The sequence below is a fragment of the Gobio gobio genome (assembly GCF_949357685.1).
Source record: "Gobio gobio genome assembly, chromosome: 8".
NCBI lineage: Eukaryota > Metazoa > Chordata > Actinopteri > Cypriniformes > Gobionidae > Gobio > Gobio gobio.
In genome coordinates this window covers 48,493,552-48,512,204 of record NC_137114.1, presented here as the reverse complement: position 1 = coordinate 48,512,204, position 18,653 = coordinate 48,493,552, and the positions used below count along the sequence as shown (strand labels likewise).

At 37.6% G+C, this 18,653-nt stretch overlaps 1 protein-coding gene across 3 annotated transcripts in view; it reads right to left on the bottom strand.

Moving 5' to 3' along the window:
* Positions 1–18,653, bottom strand: part of LOC307129956 (uncharacterized protein) — a 236,371-nt gene that overhangs the window by 36,065 nt on the left and 181,653 nt on the right. The window contains exons 1-3 of one of the 3 annotated variants that reach the window (XM_079822775.1): positions 3,559–3,641; positions 2,675–2,809; positions 402–2,533 (exon numbers count right to left, since the gene is read on the bottom strand). The exons of 1 other annotated variant lie outside the window; for it this stretch is intronic. In XM_079822775.1, coding sequence (XP_079678901.1) covers positions 1,491–2,533; positions 2,675–2,759 — 1,128 coding nt within the window. In that variant the 5' untranslated portion in view covers positions 2,760–2,809; positions 3,559–3,641 and the 3' untranslated portion in view covers positions 402–1,490. Of the gene's footprint in view, positions 1–401; positions 2,534–2,674; positions 2,902–3,558; positions 3,642–18,653 lie in introns of those variants that run through there. One more of the 3 variants, XM_079822776.1, reaches the window with a different exon arrangement.

Genomic DNA, 18,653 nt, shown 5'->3' with positions numbered 1-18,653 from the left:
TAAAATAAAACATATTTTGTTACCTTTTGGAGCTTGGAAGGGTTCAGTTTGAGCAGATGTTTTATAACATCCCCACTGTCCTCGTCAGAACTCATTTCCCAGAACATTCTGCATTTGGAACATATTCGCGATCTCACACATATTCTCAAAACTCATTTTCAACATCTTCAAAATCAATATTTTGATCACTGACAGCTTTCACCAGATCCATCATCCAGTGACAGTGACTTGAATGTGTTTAGTACTTGCTCTGCAGTAAATCACTGAGCCATTTCAAGTTTTGCAGATTATAATTATTATTGTTTTGTTTTCAGTTTGCAGTAAGTATGAGTGAAATGTCACTTCATCATTGTGAACCAGACATTGCCACCTTGTGGAATAAAGGTGAATTGCAGTTATTTCGTCTTTATAGATTCATTTATTAGTGTGCAGAAAAAAAAAGTACAATCTTACACACCTCGGGTCGTTAGCGACCCTATACAATTTTGACAAAAAACTAGTGGAAAAACAGGCATTCAATTATATATTTTTTTCTTGTTATATTGTTTCAAATGGATTGATCGAGGAATACTAAGAATGTTGATGTCTAACTTTAAAAAATGAATGAGGAGGAGGGTAGTGAATGACGTCTCGGGTCGCTAAAGACCCGAGGTATGCATTTAAGGGTTAATGTTGATGATCGTGTTATTTTATATATCGCTCATTTCTGCATTCGCATGATGATCAGGAGACTCAGTTCTCTTTCAGAAGATGGCAGGGAAGTGTTTACAAATGACAGAAATTTCCATCAATGGTGGAAAAAAGTTAAACAAATTGAGTAAAAACTAAATCTCATAACAGGGATTTTGTGCCCCTATACCTTGAATTATGAGGTCATTTTTTATTATTTGATGGCATTTCTGCCCTTGTGTGACAGGAAACAGTACCACTACCGCGAGACAAGAGATAAATGACACTACTTAATAGAAATTACCGTTTCACTAAAGAAATGTGACATAAACACATAAAATGTATATCTTTTTTTCTAAATGTGCACTTTTGAACTAAAAGCCTGAAAGAGTTGTTTTGTGCTTTGCTCTAACAGGCCTGACAGTGGAAACGTGGCTAATAATTTTTGAACGGCATATAAATGAACAAATCAAACAACTGCAAACAGGTAAATATGGAGCCCTACATTCAAATCTGGTGAACTGAAGCTTTGGTACTTCTTAGCAGTCAATAATCAAGGATAAAATGAACTCCAATCTCTTTGTATGATACAAAACCTGATAATTTAGTTGGCAATAATATTGCATATGCCAAAGATATTCATCACAGTATTAAGATAGAATGTTTAAAACCATTAATGTGATTAACACTATTTAACAGATCAAGACAAGATGTTGTTTCTGTTTTATTTCTCATAATTACATGTACTATCAGAACACAATTTAGTACACTTCATAAATAAGTAAATTAGATGATATTTTGCTTTTAGGAAACACTATTTTTTATCTCACGCAGTTTAACTCTGAGGTATTTGACATGAAATCATGTTGCTCACAACATTTTTTCATATGTGTCAGAAGGTTTGGTAACTGTCTGAAACTCTTCTCACACTGAGTGCAGTGGTACGGCTTCTCTCCAGTATGAAGTCGCTCATGTGATTTGAGGGTTCCAGACTGATTGAAACTCTTGTCACAATATGAGCACTTGTAAGGTCTTTCTCCAGTATGAATTCTTTGGTGTCGTTTCAGTTCACCAGATGCAGTAAAGCTCTTCCCACACTGACAACACAAATGATCTCTCACTTCATCATGTGTTTTCTGGTGCCGCTTACAATTTTCCATTCTTGAAAAACTCTTTCCACAGAGAGAACACAAGTGAGGCCTCTCATCTGCATGAACTTTCAGGTGTTTTTTTAGATTGGATAATAAATGAAAATCTTTGCCACACTGATCACAGTTAAATAGCTTTTCTCCAGAGTGAATGAACAGATGATTTCTGAATCCTGTTGGATTTTTGAAACTCTCTCCACACGGAGTGCAGTGGTACGGCTTCTCTCCAGTATGAAGTCGCTCATGTATTTTCAGGTGTCCAGACTGAGCGAAACTCTTGTCACAATATGAGCACTTGTAAGGTCTTTCTCCAGTGTGAATTCTTTGGTGCCGTTTCAGATAGTCATCTCTAGTAAAGCTCTTCCCACAGTCCGAACACACATGATCTCTCACTTCATCATGTGTTTTCTGGTGCTGTTTAAAATGATCTAGCCTCGAAAAACTCTTTCCACAGAGAGAACAGACGTAAGGTCTCTCATCTGAATGAACTATCAGGTGTTTATTTAGATGTGATGATGAAATGAACTTTTTTCCACACTGATCACAGTTAAAAGATTTTTCTCCAGAGTGAACACACAGATGATTACTGAGACTTGATGTTTGAGAAAATCTCTTTCCACACTGAGAGCAGGGGTGCAATGTTTTGGCTTTTTCTCTGTCACAATGTTCTTCCTCAAATTCATCCAGTTTATGTCCTTGCTTCACCTCCATCCAGTCTAAAATAAAATAGTCTGTGGTTAAGATTAGTTCAAGTTAATATTTTTGGATGACAACAGTTATGCTAGATCATAATCATTTAGATGCACTTCTATATCTTATGAGTGATATCTAATGAAGAATCAAGAATGGACACCAACCTGTTTGTTCCTCAGTATCTTCATGTTTTATTCTGGATGGATCTGGATAACTCATGTCTTCAATCTCCTCTTTAATAAACTCCATCTTTAACAGTCACACAGATTGCAGCTGCTAAACCTGGAGTTTGTCCTTCTCTTGTAGGATGATGAGAATATTCCCAGTATTTATTGGTGATTTGTCATGGGTGGGGCATCAGAAAAAGAAGTTACTGAATTTATACTGAAATACCAATTATTTATATTAAGTGAACATGTTTTCTTTTGGAAATATGGAATATTTTGATGCAGTTTGATATCAATTGCATTTGAAATAGGGTTTAATTGCTGTTCAATGTCTGACAGAAATAACAGAGCCATTAAGCTTATTTGTATGTTCCCTGTTTTCCCCTCATTCATTATGTCTGAGATCTTCTGTGAAGTGGCACATTAAGCACATTTTATTGGTGTAAACAGGTTGAGACAGTCTGTGAAAAACTCTCTGCCATTGAATTTCATTATCGTTACATTAGCACTTAAACTCTATAATGTGAGTAAAATCTCTCACAAAATATTCCACATTTGTCCTTCATTCACGATCGCTAATTAGCATATCAATGACGCCATTACGTCACTTTTGCATTCTGCCGACTGTCAGCCCTTCAAAATAAACTTGTTTCCATCTCTATATCGTTCAGTTTCTGTTGTCAGACAACGGGACGAATATAAAATAGTGACTGAAACGCGTCCCACACGTTAACCAGCCGTCACTTCCAAACAGGTCTTCTTCACTAAAATCCTGATTTATAATTGAGACGTCTGACAAAAGCACCATACACATAAGATAACAGTTGCTTTGGCTATATTTACACATAAAACGATAGCTCAGGTATGAAGCAACAGAATACCTATTGTCTTTCTTCTAGCAGACTCGACTGAATGGTGAATGCGATTCTCCTCTCAGCCACTCGCCCTATTTTCTTCTGCGCATGCTCAGTACGCGCGGTCATTCTCCTTAAAGGGGCCGCGCATTTATAAGTAAATCACATACAGGGTCGTCACTAGAGTGGATAAAGTTAGTTATGATAAACATTTTGTAAGCTTTGTATTCTAATCGCTGAACACATGCAGACACACTTTTAGCAGAGGTCTTAACCTCCGTGCGTTATTCAGCCTCAGGGTGGCGGTCTAATGTTGATCAGAAGGCCTGCATTGAATACTGTTTTGGTATTGCATTAGATGTACATTGCCTCTGAATGTTGTTTTAGAATGTTACAAGTTGTGGAGGAATTCCAGTGAAAAAAAGAAAATAATTTATATTCTCAGAACAAACATAAACAAAAGGGCTGTTCACATTAGCACATTTAAACTTTAAGTTGATACAAAACACAGACATGTCAACTAATTACTGGGTAACAATTTATTTGGAGGGTCCCTTTTGAACATTCTGTTGACTATAAGTAAAGTAGCACCTCCATGTCAACTAACTCTCATTAGAGTATTAATATACAGTCTGCTTAATATCTGCTATCTCTGGTCCCCCAACAGACATTCTACTGACTATAAGTAACTTTGCGACTTCCTTTGCGAACAACTTATTCTAATCCTACCAGTCTACTAATGCTAAAATAACACTCTAATGAGAGTTAGTAGACAGAGGGGCAAAGCATTTCGTTGAAGAATGTTTTATAATCAAGGCCTAGTTTGACGCTGGATTTGCAGATCATTTGAAAGATCCCTTGTCAAAAAATCCTATTTGAATTTCAGTTTATCCTGTAGGATCTTATTGGATTCTTAGAATCTTATTGGACATTTTGTTTTTATTTAATGGAATTTCACTTAATATTTTTTATAATTACTTTTTAGAGTAACACATGTGTGTGAGAGAGATAGAGAGAGAGAGAGAGAGAGAGAGAGAGAGAGAGAGAGAGAGAGAGAGAGAGAGAGAGAGAGAGAGAGAGAGAGAGAAATAATGCTGGAATCTTATAAGAAAGTTCCCACAGAATCCTATAGGAATCAGATAAGAATCTTATAAGATAAGACATAAATATCCTATAAGACAATTCCTAACGGAATCCTATAAGAACGGTTCCAAAATATGATAGAAATTCTAAATAGAATCCTGTACAGGTTTCTTATAGAATCCTTTAGGATTTTTTGACAAGGGATGGAGCAGTCATCACCATATTTGTGTCACCAGCTAATAAAATACATTTTAGTATGTTTGATACTCTGCAAATGTCATTGATGTAGATTATAAAAAGTTTTGGACCTGATACCGATCCCTGCGGTACACCACAAGTTATGTTCCCGTATGTAGAGTTATGTTCAACAATTTCTATAAATTGTTGCCTATTTGTTGAATAGCTACTCACCCAACCCCTCTGATACCATACCTCTCTAATTTATGTAATGAAATGTCATGATTTATGGTGTCAAATGCTTTCGTTAGATCTATGAAATTTCCAACTACAAGTTTCTTCTTATTTATGCAATTTGTGATTTCCTCAATTAGTTCCATTAGTGCCAAAGATGTGTGTCTGGAGTCTGTATGACTGTTGTGTGTTTCCATGAAATGGAACAGTCTTTCTGTAAAAAGTTTTTCAAGGATTTTGGAGAATTGGGGGAGAACTTAAACAGGCCTGTAGTTTGTGAAATTGTATCTATCCCCAGTTTTATATGATGGTATAACTTTTGCTATTTTTATTTTATTTGGAAATTTCACATTTTGAAAAGACAAGTTTGAGATATAAGTTAATGGCTAATTAACATTTTTTTTATTATAATCATAATGCTATTCCAATCCATGGAGGATTTGCTTTTGCACTTTCTCACAGTGTCTATTACCTCATTTCTTTCCACTGCTCTCAGCTATTCCAATGATCCACATCCATATACTTCCTATACTTAAAGTGATAGAGAATAAAAACAGGTAAATTATAACTAAAGCCATTATATAATAGCCCAATATCTATATTGTTTTCCATAATGTTTGTGAGTATTTTGTCTACTAAAGGGGTGGTAAAACACATTCTTTTGAAGGCTTGACTGTGTTTGTGGGGTGCACTGTAACATGTGTTCATGCTTCGTTTAAAAAAAAATTGCCTTATTTTTCATATATTTGACCTTTAGTCTACACTGCTCTGTCCCTCCTTGTAAAACGGTCTGATGCTTTCCGGGTTGTATGACGCCAGTCCCTCAAAAATACGTGATGGGCTCAGATTGGTTAGCTGGCCCAGTGTGTTGTGATTCGCTAACCGCAGTGCACGTTTGTCGGAAACGTCACGCCCCTTACCTTTACCGGAGGCTGTGCTTTGGTCAGTATTAGAAACAACGGCGTCAATAAAACCATATGAGCCCGAATCAGACCCAGAACATTTGAGTGAAGATGATCGAGCAGAACCTGTTCAGTCCTCAAGAGTAAAGACTGCGGATCTATAATGATCGCTACTGAATGGCACTTTAACTTTTGTATTTTTAGAACGATTATAGCCAAATATCTGTCGCAAGAACTAACCCAAAACGAACACTAAGCACTGGCTTTAACTAGTAAGTTAGCCAAATCACACACAGAGCCATGTTTAGCATGCCTGTAGATAAACAATACATAAAAGCTCTAATCAAAGAATAATTTACACTAATGCCAGGTTCGCTGTTGAGATTTTAAAGTTAGTGTTTGTAACGTTAGGTGTTCGTCGGATAACGTTAAGTATGAATGAGCATTTAACAGACTGGTTTGCAGAACAGCGCTGTCATCTGTTTACTTCCTTGCTACAACATACAATTAACCTATTACAGGAAAACACATCGATGAAAAATAAATCAGACTTACAGGTTGTGGCCCGTAAACAGCTTCTGTTTGTAAATCCAGCTTTCAGGACAAGCCGTTGTGCATATCCTGTATTGAACTCGCGAAGTTTGTGGAAGTTGTCCTCCGTGAAATGTGCAGCGCGCGCGTCGTGCATCCACGCACTGGCAGTGTTTTTTTCACGCAGCTGACGTTGTGCAAATCCGGCATTGAAATCGCGAAGACGGTGGAAGTTTTCCTCCGTGAGATGTGCTGCAGGGAGCCCCGCGAGCGCCTGTTCCCTGTCTCAAACACACGTGCATATAACATGCTGTATGTTAAACGCTCTGCAACGCACCCCGTCCCAAGGAAGGCTGAACAGAGCAAGTACCCCAGACCTGCAATCCGGATGAAAATAACAGCGTTTCCTTGGCATCGCGGCAACAACACTCCAGCCTAACTATACCACAACAGCGCCGCAATACAAAATGGCCTCACCCCCCCTTATTTAATATTCTCGGAGGAGGGGTTTATGTAAATATTGAGCCTGTTGATGTCACCAACCCTGGAGGAATGTGTGTAGTCGCCTACTGGCCGTTTGCTGTAGTTCTTAGAAACTGATTTCTTTAAAAGCAAATATCTCCCTTTGCTTTAAACTTTGAATGTTGTAACTTTGCAGATGTTGTTTATGCTCAAGCAGCAACATTACACGCTAGCTAAAGTTAGAATAGTGAAATCGTGGTTTACCACCCCTTTAATGTGGCACTGTGAGATGCAATTCTACTAGCGTTACTAACTATCTACTAATAACATTAACCTAAATGTCAGACGCTCAGACCTTATTTATCCGGAATGGACAAAAGAGCACACTGTGTTGCGGGGAAGTGGACATTAGTAGTCAAGGGAAAGCCACCATTGACCAACATGCCAGCATGGAAAAACATAAAAGTAACCGACGAGCCGCAGGTAGGCTACGTCTTCCCTTAGGTAATTTTTTCGAGAAGCAAAATTACCTCAGGAAGACACAATCTCTGCTGCAGATCTTTGTAAAATCATAATCATGCAGTCAAGCATCACCAGTCATTCAGAAATACATAACCAAATAATCTGGCACAGTGCCAGAAAACATTACATTTCTGAACTTCTGTAAATAACAGAAATACATAAATAAACAAATAATGAATGTGAAAAATTAATAAATAAATACACATTTCAGTTCTTAGCAAAGAGCTGCCTGAGCTGCTGCAGAGGGTGAACTTCTTTGTTAAGAACTGAAATGTGTATTTATTTATTTTTCGCATTCATTTTTTTAAAATTATGTTTTTATGTTATTTCCAGAAGTCCAGAAATGTTATGTTTTCAGGCACTGTGCACTTTGCAAGACTGTATCACGATACCATTGATATGATGGACAAAATTGTATTGGGGTTGAGAGTACACCAGAGTCCTATGCAATCATTCTTGCCTCACTAAATTCCACAAAGTGTCTTCTTTTTTGGTGTTATGGAATTGGCCACCCAAATTATAATATACTATATTAAAATACAGAGAAGGCTTGAAGAACTCAAATACACCATATATTGTCGCCGTCGTGTGTTTGTTGTCTTCATGTTTAATCAGTCAAAGCATTTTATTTATTTATTTTCAGCTACAATGCAAGCTTTTTTATTAGGGATTTCCTGAAAACATTATATTACTTCTCTCTGAGGCATATGGGGTGTTTCTGCTCGAGGGCGCCTGTATGAATGAAACATGAGTGTGTTTAGTGCCCAGGAGTGTTCACTCCATCCATTTTGGGTAAAAAATAGGAAAAATAATACTTCTCTCTAAATACATTTATATGACAATCCATGTTTTTCTCCAGTGTACACAAGTTTTTCCCCACAGTGGATGCAAAAGAGGCTCATATTTCATATTAAAGACTTTGGGCCAGATTTACTAACATCTTGCGCCAGCTCAAACCCTCTTTTGGTGTTAAAAAACTACTGTCAGGGTTTAGTAAAGACACACAGTGATACATTAGCACTGAAAAGGCATGGAAAGGGTGCAGCTCACCATGTGGATTGTCTTTTAAGACCGGGTGCACACTGTGCGACGATTTGGCCGTCTGAGACAAATTTAGCAAATCCTAAAAGATTCCGCTGATCCTATAGGTTAAAATCTGAAGTCTTTGATTGTTAGTCAGAAGATTTGGCACACAGTCCTGCCATGTGAGTTCTTTTTTAAAGTTTACATGAAGATGATAACAGTATTGTTTCAAAACTATTTTGTCTCAAGGTTTGTGTTCTCTAGCTTCTGGGCACTGATGCCGTGCGGATAAGCTGCCGGAACGCATTTCTATTTTAGTTGAAAATGCTGTTGTGTAAGTGGTCCCAAGCTATATAATCAACAACATCCCATATGTACAGGAAACAGAATTGATTAGTTCACTTCTCGAGTCTTCGTGTTCAAGTCATTCGTTCATCAAGTGTCAGCCCCATAGGCAAGGCTATACAGGCACTGGAAACAGAAAAGATTAGTTCATCTCTCAAGTCTTCGGGTTCGAGTCGTTCGTTCATCAAGTCCCAGCCCGTAGGCAAGGCTATGCAGTCAACGGAAACAGAAAAGATTAGTTCATCTCTCGAGTCTTCGTGTTTGAGTTGTTCGTTCATCAAGTCCCAGCCCTATAGGCAAGGCTATGCAGTCACCGGAAACAGAAAAGATTAGTTCATCTCTCAAGTCTTCGGGTTCAAGTCGTTCGTTCATCAAGTCCCAGCCCCATAGGCAAGGCTATGCAGTCACCGGAAACAGAAAAGATTAGTTAATCTCTCAAGTCTTCGGGTTCAAGTCGTTCGTTCATCAAGTCCCAGCCCCATAGGCAAGGCTATGCAGTCACCGGAAACAGAAAAGATTAGTTAATCTCTCAAGTCTTCGGGTTCAAGTCGTTCGTTCATCAAGTCCCAGCCCCATAGGCAAGGCTATGCAGTCACCGGAAACAGAAAAGATTAGTTCATCTCTCAAGTCTTCGGGTTCAAGTCGTTCGTTCATCAAGTCCCAGCCCCATAGGCAAGGCTATGCAGTCACCGGAAACAGAAAAGATTAGTTCATCTCTCAAGTCTTCGGGTTCAAGTCGTTCGTTCATCAAGTCCCAGCCCCATAGGCAAGGCTATGCAGTCACCGGAAACAGAAAAGATTAGTTCATCTCTCAAGTCTTCGGGTTCAAGTCGTTCGTTCATCAAGTCCCAGCCCCATAGGCAAGGCTATGCAGTCACCGGAAACAGAAAAGATTAGTCCATCTCTCAAATCTCAAGAGATTCCAGTGACTGCATAGCCTTGCCTATGGGGCTGGAACTTGATAAACGAATGACTCGGACCCGAAGACACGAGAGGTGAACTAAACTTTTCTGTTTCCGGACTGCATGTATTGCATATGAGGCTGTCACCGCCCAGATCAGACATGATGACGGAACTAACGGCTCGAACCCGAAGACACGAGAGGTGAACTAAACTTTCCAGGAAGCAGATGTGATTAAATGTGACAAAAAAAGTGACAAAAGAAAGAACAATTTGGATAGGGAGGTGAGGTGAACTAACAGACTGAATACATAGCCTGAAGCAAGCTAAGCAATTCATTAATAATTTCTTTCTCAAAGTTTGGCCATGGCTGCATTAGTTTATAGTTTATTTTTTCTAAAAGTACTAAATGTGTTGGAAAATTTAATATGTAACATTTTTATTAGATTCTGCTGAAATGAATGAAATTAACGAAATTACTTGAAAAAAGATTTATTCATTTTGCTGAACGAGATTCAAAAATCAGTGTCAGTAAAATTATCCGAACTTCCCACTACTAGAATAGAGCATCTGGAGCGAGTGATTTCCATGTTAAGTCAATGTAAAGACACGTAGATGCACGTCTGGAGGTCCTGTGGCGCGATAGACCAGTTTAGCGTGGTGCGATCGATGAGACTTCGCCTCATTCGCGCAAAAGATGCGAATTGAGCATCTTGCATGACTGATTTTATTTGGTGCTTTCTGTGCATTCACCCGTTTGAAGTGAAGTTGAAAAATCTGAACTTTGCCATCTGTTCGCGCTGTGTTAACCAATCAGGAGCCTGCTTGTGATAAACGGTGGCAGACCTGCCCGTTCGATACTTGCTCTGATGTGGGACAACAGGTCATCAAACAGGCTGAAGTATCACTGAAAGCGCTTGTCATCCAGACAACAGTTCTCTATGAATGCTCGATCAGCATCAGCCATCTTGCAAACAGACAACCGCCTATCACTTGCGCCTATCACTTTATTTTGGAAACTCTTTCCACACTGAGAGCAGGTGTGCAGCTTTTTGGCTTTTGTTCCTTGAGTTTGGAAGTTACAGAGTCGTTGCTCCGTCACTTTCTTCTGGTCTAAAAATAAATGTATTAAGCAGTCAGAATCAGTTCAATGAGGTTAAATATTAAAATTTAAAACACAGCAGAAAACAAGACATCAGGTATCTATCAGTGTGAGTATTAAGTATCTTTGACGTACAAAGGTCAGTTCTGTCATTCACTTGTTAATATGATTAAAACTGGGTTATGATCATTTAGATGCATTTCTCTATCATTTATCATCATATACTGATTATTATTTCACAGCTACTAAAGTAGTCAATAATGAAGAATCAAGAATGGACACCAACCTATTTGTTCCTCAGTATCTTCATGTTTTATTCTGGATGATTCTGGATCACTCATGTCTTCAATATCCTCTTTAATAAACTCCATCTTTAACAGTCACACAGATTTCAGCTGCTACACCTGGAGTTTGTCCTTCTCTTGTAGGATGATGTGAATATTCCCAGTATTTATTGGTGAATTGTTGTGGGAGGGGCTTCACTGCAGGTGTGAACTGTGATCACTGTGAGATACTGACGCCCACAGGACCAGACCTGGAAAAATCAAAGAGAAGTTACTGAATTACTTTAATTACATTTAAATTAAGTGAACACATCATATCTGTCAGGAATATGGAGTATTTTGATAAAAGTTAGATATTAATTGCATTTAAAACAAGGTTTGTTCAACTCTTGTCCAAAGTCTGAGAAAAACAACAGGACCATCATGTTTAACTGAGCAGCTGAAAAGCCTCTTTGTCTAAAAAAAAAAATCCCTGTTTCCCCCTCAATCATTATGCTGATGTCTGAGATCTTCTAAAGTGCCACATTAAGCACATTTATTGGTGTCAACAGGCTGAAACAGAGTCTGTGAAAAACTCTCTGCCAACTAGTGTTGTCAAAAGTACAGACTGTGATACCAAGTCAATTTGTTTACCATTTAAACATTACTAAAATACTAAAACAATCTTTGTTTTAGAATATACTTGTTTGTTCAGTTTGAACATTCTTGCAAAGTAAACCAAAACCAATCAAAAAGTCAAATTTTGCTGTGCAAAGCTGCTGGATATTGGCAGGAACTGGAACACACTGTTGTATCCAGAGCATCCCAAACATTCTCAATGAGTGACATGTCCGGTGAGTATGCTGGCCATGCAAGAACTGGGATGTTTTCAGCTTCCAGGAATTGTGTACAGACCCTTACAACATGGGGCATAAAACTTCAAAGCAATGTTCTGATCGATGGCCCAGTCTTGGACATAGGCCAGAGATTACTATTTTTAAACTGGGATAGGAAAAAATTGTAGGCTTCGCATGTCTTCATCACCAATGTCACAATGGCTTCATTTTGCTTTTTTTTGATGCATATATACATAATCATATAGTCTGTTTCAGACTGGATGCAAGAGCTGAAGTGACTAGCAGCTCTGGCAGTGTGTAATCTAGACATACATGAGGGCTGTTCTCTCTCATTGAGTGCCAAGACCCTGTTTTAATAATTATTTATTACAAACCCGTAATAATTATAAAACTGTAAAAATAAAAACAATCCAAATAATTTGTTTTATTTGTGTTTACATTTTATGTGTTTACATGTACATAATGTCACCATTAACTAACTTCAGAGAACTGTGAAAGTTTGTTGTTAAATTATTGAAATATTAACTTTATTAATATCAAGAAGACTTAAAGTAAATATTTTAAGTCAACAGAGTTTGGCTGACAAAACGAATCCCTGCCCTACAATGTTCAGAGATGGTATAATCATTCACTATAAACAATGCTGGGTTAAAAACAACCCAAGTTGGGTTGAAAATGGACAAACCCAGCGAATGGGTTGTTTAAGTAATCATTTAACCCAATTGCTGGGTTAAACAACCCATTTACTGGGTTAAAACAACCCAATTGCTGGGTTTGTCCATTTACCATCCAACTTGGGTTGTTTTTAACCCAGCATTTTTTAGAATGTTTTATGTATACTTGTAAAATGAGAAAAAGATTTTCAAATGCTAAACACGATTAACACAACGTTATGGATCATTACATTTCAGATGATTTCACACACCATATAGCCATCACACACCTGACAAGCAAGGAAGTTGTCTTTCAGTGCAACATATGGTCAAAGTACAGACATGAAGTATGCTTTAATATATATATATATATATATATATATATATATATATATATATATATATATATATATATATATATATATATATATATATACACATACACATATATATCATGGGTCGGAAGCAAAAAAAAAATGTGGGTGGGTTCTCTCAGAAAAATGTTACTGGAGTAGATGCCATCTACATTAAGTACAAATCTACTGCCAAAATAACGAAAATCACCCATATCTTTGAGAGCAGCAGTAGTGTAGGGGTAAGATGCATGGCATAAAATTTTGACGCAAATTGAACCAAGGTTCGAATCCGCCTTTTGCCAAACTCACTCTACTCCCTTTTCCCATCACATATCAGATCGGAAAGGCATTTATTTTCAATAAAAATGAAGAAAATATTACAAAAGTGGAAATAAAGCATCTGCAAAACTGCAAATAAGTATTTGAACACCTGTCTATCAGCTAGATTTCTGACCCGTAAAGACCTGTAAGTCTGCCTTTAAAATGTCCACCTCCACTCCATTTATTATCCTAAGTTAGATGCACCTGTTTGAGGTCGTTAGCTGCATAAAGACACCTGTCCACCCCATACAATCAGTAAGAATCAAACTACTAACATGGCCAAGACCAAAGAGCTGTCCAAAGACACTAGAGACAAAATTGTACACCTCCACAAGGCTGGAAAGGGCTACGGGGAAATTGCCAAGCAGCTTGGTGAAAAAAAATACACTGTTGGAGCAATCATTAGAAAATGGAAGAAGCTAAACATGACTTTCAATCTCCCTCGGACTGGGGCTCCATGAAAGATCTCACCTCGTGGGGTCTCAATGATCCTAAGAACTACATGGGAGGAGCTGGTCAATGACATGAAAAGAGCTGGGACCACCGTTTCCAAGGTTACTGTTGGTAATACACTAAGACGTCATGGTTTGAAATTATGCATGGCACAGAAGGTTCCCCTGCTTAAACCAGCACATATGTGTTTGTGTGTGAGAAAGATAACTATTTATTAATATAATATTTATTATTAGTTCTTTATATTCTCTAAACTCTATTTGATTGTTAACTAAATACAATAGAGAAAAACCATGTACTCTTTTGAAGGTCCAATTTTAAAGGATTGGTTGTTCAAAAATAATTCTGATGCCCTCATCTCGTTTCAAAGTTGTATGACTCATTCTTTAGTGAGGCATATTTTGAAAAATATTATATTTTTGTACATACAATAGAAGTCAATGGGCACCAATATTGTTAATAATTTTGTCAAAAGTATCATTTTGAATTGTGCTATTTTTGTATAATTTGTTTCATACTATAATTTTTCTACACTTATTTATGTATTTCTACATTTATTTATTTTTACATTTATTTATGCATTTTTACATTTCTACATTTATTTGTTTATGCGTACGTATGTTAATACGGTAGGCGGTCCTAACCTCTCTCAACGCAGGATTGGTCAAACAGGATTGTCCTGTCGGCTACGGCTGTACTACTGTGGATGATAGTTTTGTTAAATATGGCATTTTTTTTAAGTCCCATTGCTAATGATTTGCATTTAATAGCAAATGATTATAGATCATGCATCAAGTGACTACCTTCTGTTTCGTTTGGAACATATAGTCGATGATTTAGTTCAGATCAGTGCTGATATCATGGATGTAGACTTGGATCGAGAAGGGTTTGACTGCAGAGCCGCAGAGCCACAGTTTTACAGTTTAATGCTGCCTTCACGTGCTATCGGAAATGTCCTACTTCCCACGACTGAAATCGTGTTATGAGCACATTACATTCAAGTTTTGACTTGAGAGGGCGTTCATGTCCCATCTTTTACCTGGAAGCTAGTATTTATGATGATTCCGATAGCATGGGAAGTCAGCATTACCCCACAGTTTTGCCTGCGCATGCACATAATTTTTTCAATACTGATGTTTGCCCTCTGGCTGAATGCCCTGTTTCAAGAGGCGTGTCTGCTGTGAGACTTCAGTAAAAGCGCCCACTGTTGTGATTGGCTGACATCTTTGCATTTGAAATGAGCGGAGGCGGCGTGGTTTAACGAGGTCTACCAGGCACGAGCAGGCACGAGCTGCTGCCAGAGAGACGGATGGACCGGAGTTCACTTCACATCAGTTCTGTCAGTATGTCTCAGTTCAGTGAACTGTTGTAGTTACAGCATATATTTCAGGTTATTAGTTTATTTCTAGTCAGAGGGGCTGTCACTCATGTCAGAAAGTTAGTAACTCTAGTAAATTATGGATCAGCGCAGACTGGAGACGTGAACCATTTAGAACAATTCAGTCCGATTTGGTGAACTGATTCAGTTCACTAAAAAGAACCGGTTCAAAAGAATGATTAGTTCGCGAACCGGACATCACTAATGTACCAGAGACGGAGCAATTAATAACAAAGTTATTTATAGTAACTACTGAGTTGTGAGAGCGCTGTCTGTCAGCGCGAGTTTATTTAGTTTGTATCTGAGAGTTCTGAATAAACACGAGACCCAGTCACGCAGAGTCCGTCTTCATCATTATTCTACCAACTTTGTAACACATGCAATGTACCATTACAGGTAATATAAATAACAAAGTCAAAGGTAATATAAATAAATTACAGTCAAGATGAACGAGTTACGAGTAAGTGTTGATTATAGCATTATTTTTAGATATGTTCCAATCATATGAAACCGTCAGAGATGCGCTTTGAGTACACAGCGCAAACAAAGACACAACAGCAGTAATCGAATGTAATCCAGTTTATTGTGGGGAAAGATGGCAAGCCCGGATTTGCTCACGCTTACCCCCCTTCTGCTTAATCTCGCGCCGCGTTTGGTGCCTCTGCTGTGGGCCAGATGCAGTACTGGGGGTCGGTGATGTTGAAGGCCGACCGGTCAGTGCAGCCCAAGCTTCGGCGTGCGTGAGGTTTATCTCTAAAGATGTTACTCTGCCGATGTTGAGCAGAAACTCACAACTGTATGCACATTTTAGAACAGATAGCTGCGACGAGGACGTACAAAACACTGACTCACAAGATAGAAAACACGAAAAAACACCGTTCTGTCTGGAGAGAGAGAAGCCGCAGTGTGTGCACGAATAATAAATAATTAGCTACACATAAGAAATCACTGATCACAGATCAGAAGGAACTGAAAAAAGACTTCTGTTTTCATTTTTACATCCAAACACTGAGAAACTGCCAGCATTCACTCGTTCACAAGCAATGATCTCTCGAGCGCTTGCATGGGCGTGTCAGATTCTCTGGGTGGAGGAAAGGGAGGTAACCGTTCCTGCTTGGACGTCAAAACAGGAGACTTCAGGATTGGCTCGTCTGGCCTGTCATTTTCTCAAAGGCAGAGAAAGACAGCCAGAACTCGGTTTACACCGATCAACATTTCTATCCATTTGGGGACAATATTCAGGCTAGGGGAACTCATATTAATGTTGAAATACCTCATAAAATGAAAATTATATGCCATGGGACCTTTAGATAAAATACACGAAAACACAACACTGCCAGAAGTTTTTGCCCAAACTTCAAAAGCCTGTTTAAATTATTAAAACTAGAAGCATATCTTCACTTTAATATTACATTTATCATATGAACTACTTATAAACAACATGTTATATGCATGTGTGTATGAGACAGAGGGGAACGGTCGCATTTGCAGCAGATATATGCTGCCCATCATAAATCAAAGCACGAGACAGACGGGGTTCAGAGGAGAAAATGTGACATAATGGACAATATTCGTCTGTATTTGCAATACACGAGCCGCGGTTCAGCTGCGTGAGACAAACGCTGCCAGTGTGAATCCACAACGGGGGCGCGCAGCTCCCGCTTTCCATACGCACCGCTCCTGCCCTGCCAACTGCTTGCGCGTGCCATGTGAAGCCGGCGTAACTATCTCGCCTTCGTTCCTAGAAACGGTTCTGACTGGTTTGCCTAATTGACCAATCCTGCATTGAGAGAGGTTAGGACCGCCTACCGTATTAACATACGTACACATAAATAAATGTAGAAATGTATAAATAAATGTAAAAATAAATAAATGTAGAAATACATAAATAAATGTAGAACAATTATAGTATAACACAAATGATACAGCACAATAGCACAATTCAAAATGATACTTTTGACAAAATTATTTATTTATTTATTTATTTATTTATTTATTCATTCATTTATGTATTTCTATATTTATTTATTCATATATTTATTTATTTATTTGAGCATTTCATTATTTATTCATTTATTTATGTATTTCTGTATTTATTTCTTAATATATTTATCTTTTTATTTTTACATTTATTTGTTTATTTCAGCATTTAATTATTTATTTATTCATTTATACATTTATTTATTTATTTCAGCATTTAATTATTTATTTATTCATTTAAAAATTTATTAATTTATACATTTATTTATTTATTTCAGCATTTAATTATTTATTCATTTATTTATACATTTATTTATTTATTTCAGCATTTAATTCCTTTATTTATTTATTAATTTATGTATTTCTATATAATTTCTTCATATATTATTTATTAATTAATTTATTTATGTATTTCTACATTTATTTATTTATTTAATTCTGCATTTACGTATTTATTAATTTATTTATTTATTTATACTCAAGTCATTTCTCGTCCTTATATATTAATATATAAGAAATCTTTGGAAATTCCCCTTTAAAACGAATGCTCAGTTTGTGGTTCACTAGGCTATTAGGCCTATTTGATTGAAAACAACAACAATAAAACAAAGACAAACTCTTACATTAAACAAATCAATATTTTTTATCAACAAAAGTTATCTTGCGCTTGCCTCCGCTCTCATCCTGTCAATCATCTCCTCGCTGTCTACTCTCTCTTGCTCGCGGCTATGATTACAGTAAAATTGAAAATCACCATCATCGCTACCCACCCTCTGCCGATATGTATTAGGCCTACAGTATTTGCAATGACCATCCCTTGTCCAAAACCGAGCGTATTGTAAAGAAAAGTTATGACTGCTGCGTATAACACTTGTCTGAACATTGCATGGTCACACCCGCTCTTCGCTGTCTTGCGCAGCTTCACAACACATATTTAGCCTACTCCACACAGCTAAATAAATCAGGCTGGGTGCAGATTAATATTTAATATTTCTGATATAACTTTCTCTGTGAAACGCGTTAAGTTGCACAGAAGAAAGCCCATGCCCTGTACAGTTTAAGAAGACTTTTATTTTGTTACACAGAACTGGGGAAGGGCTGATGACGTCACATGCTCAGGTTTGCTTGACCAATCCGCGGAAAGGGGCGTCTCTTGACCGCCCACATGTGGAAAACGAATTTTGAAGTCATTTATCCGTTTTTTACCCGTGAAACGAAAAACGAAAAATCAAGCCGAAATCTTGTTTTTTTTTTTTACGAAAAAACGAATAAAGGAGCCATTTTCTCATTTCTGCTTATTTCATTTCAAATAGGAAATCAAACTATCAAAACGTACACGGACCTTTCAGCTTTAACTGGAGTGTCTGCTCTCGTCTAGGCTGAATCCGATATCGACCCCTAAACCCTCATTCACTATTCCTAGTCCAATGCAGTTCACTTGAAGGAGTGAATGAAAGTAAATTCAAGTGAGCGCTGTGTGTAGGCTACATCGGCTGTACACTCGTTATCGCGGTGCAATATGGGATTGAATATAAAGTCCACTATGGTTTCGGACACCACTACAAATGGCTGTCCCCTCA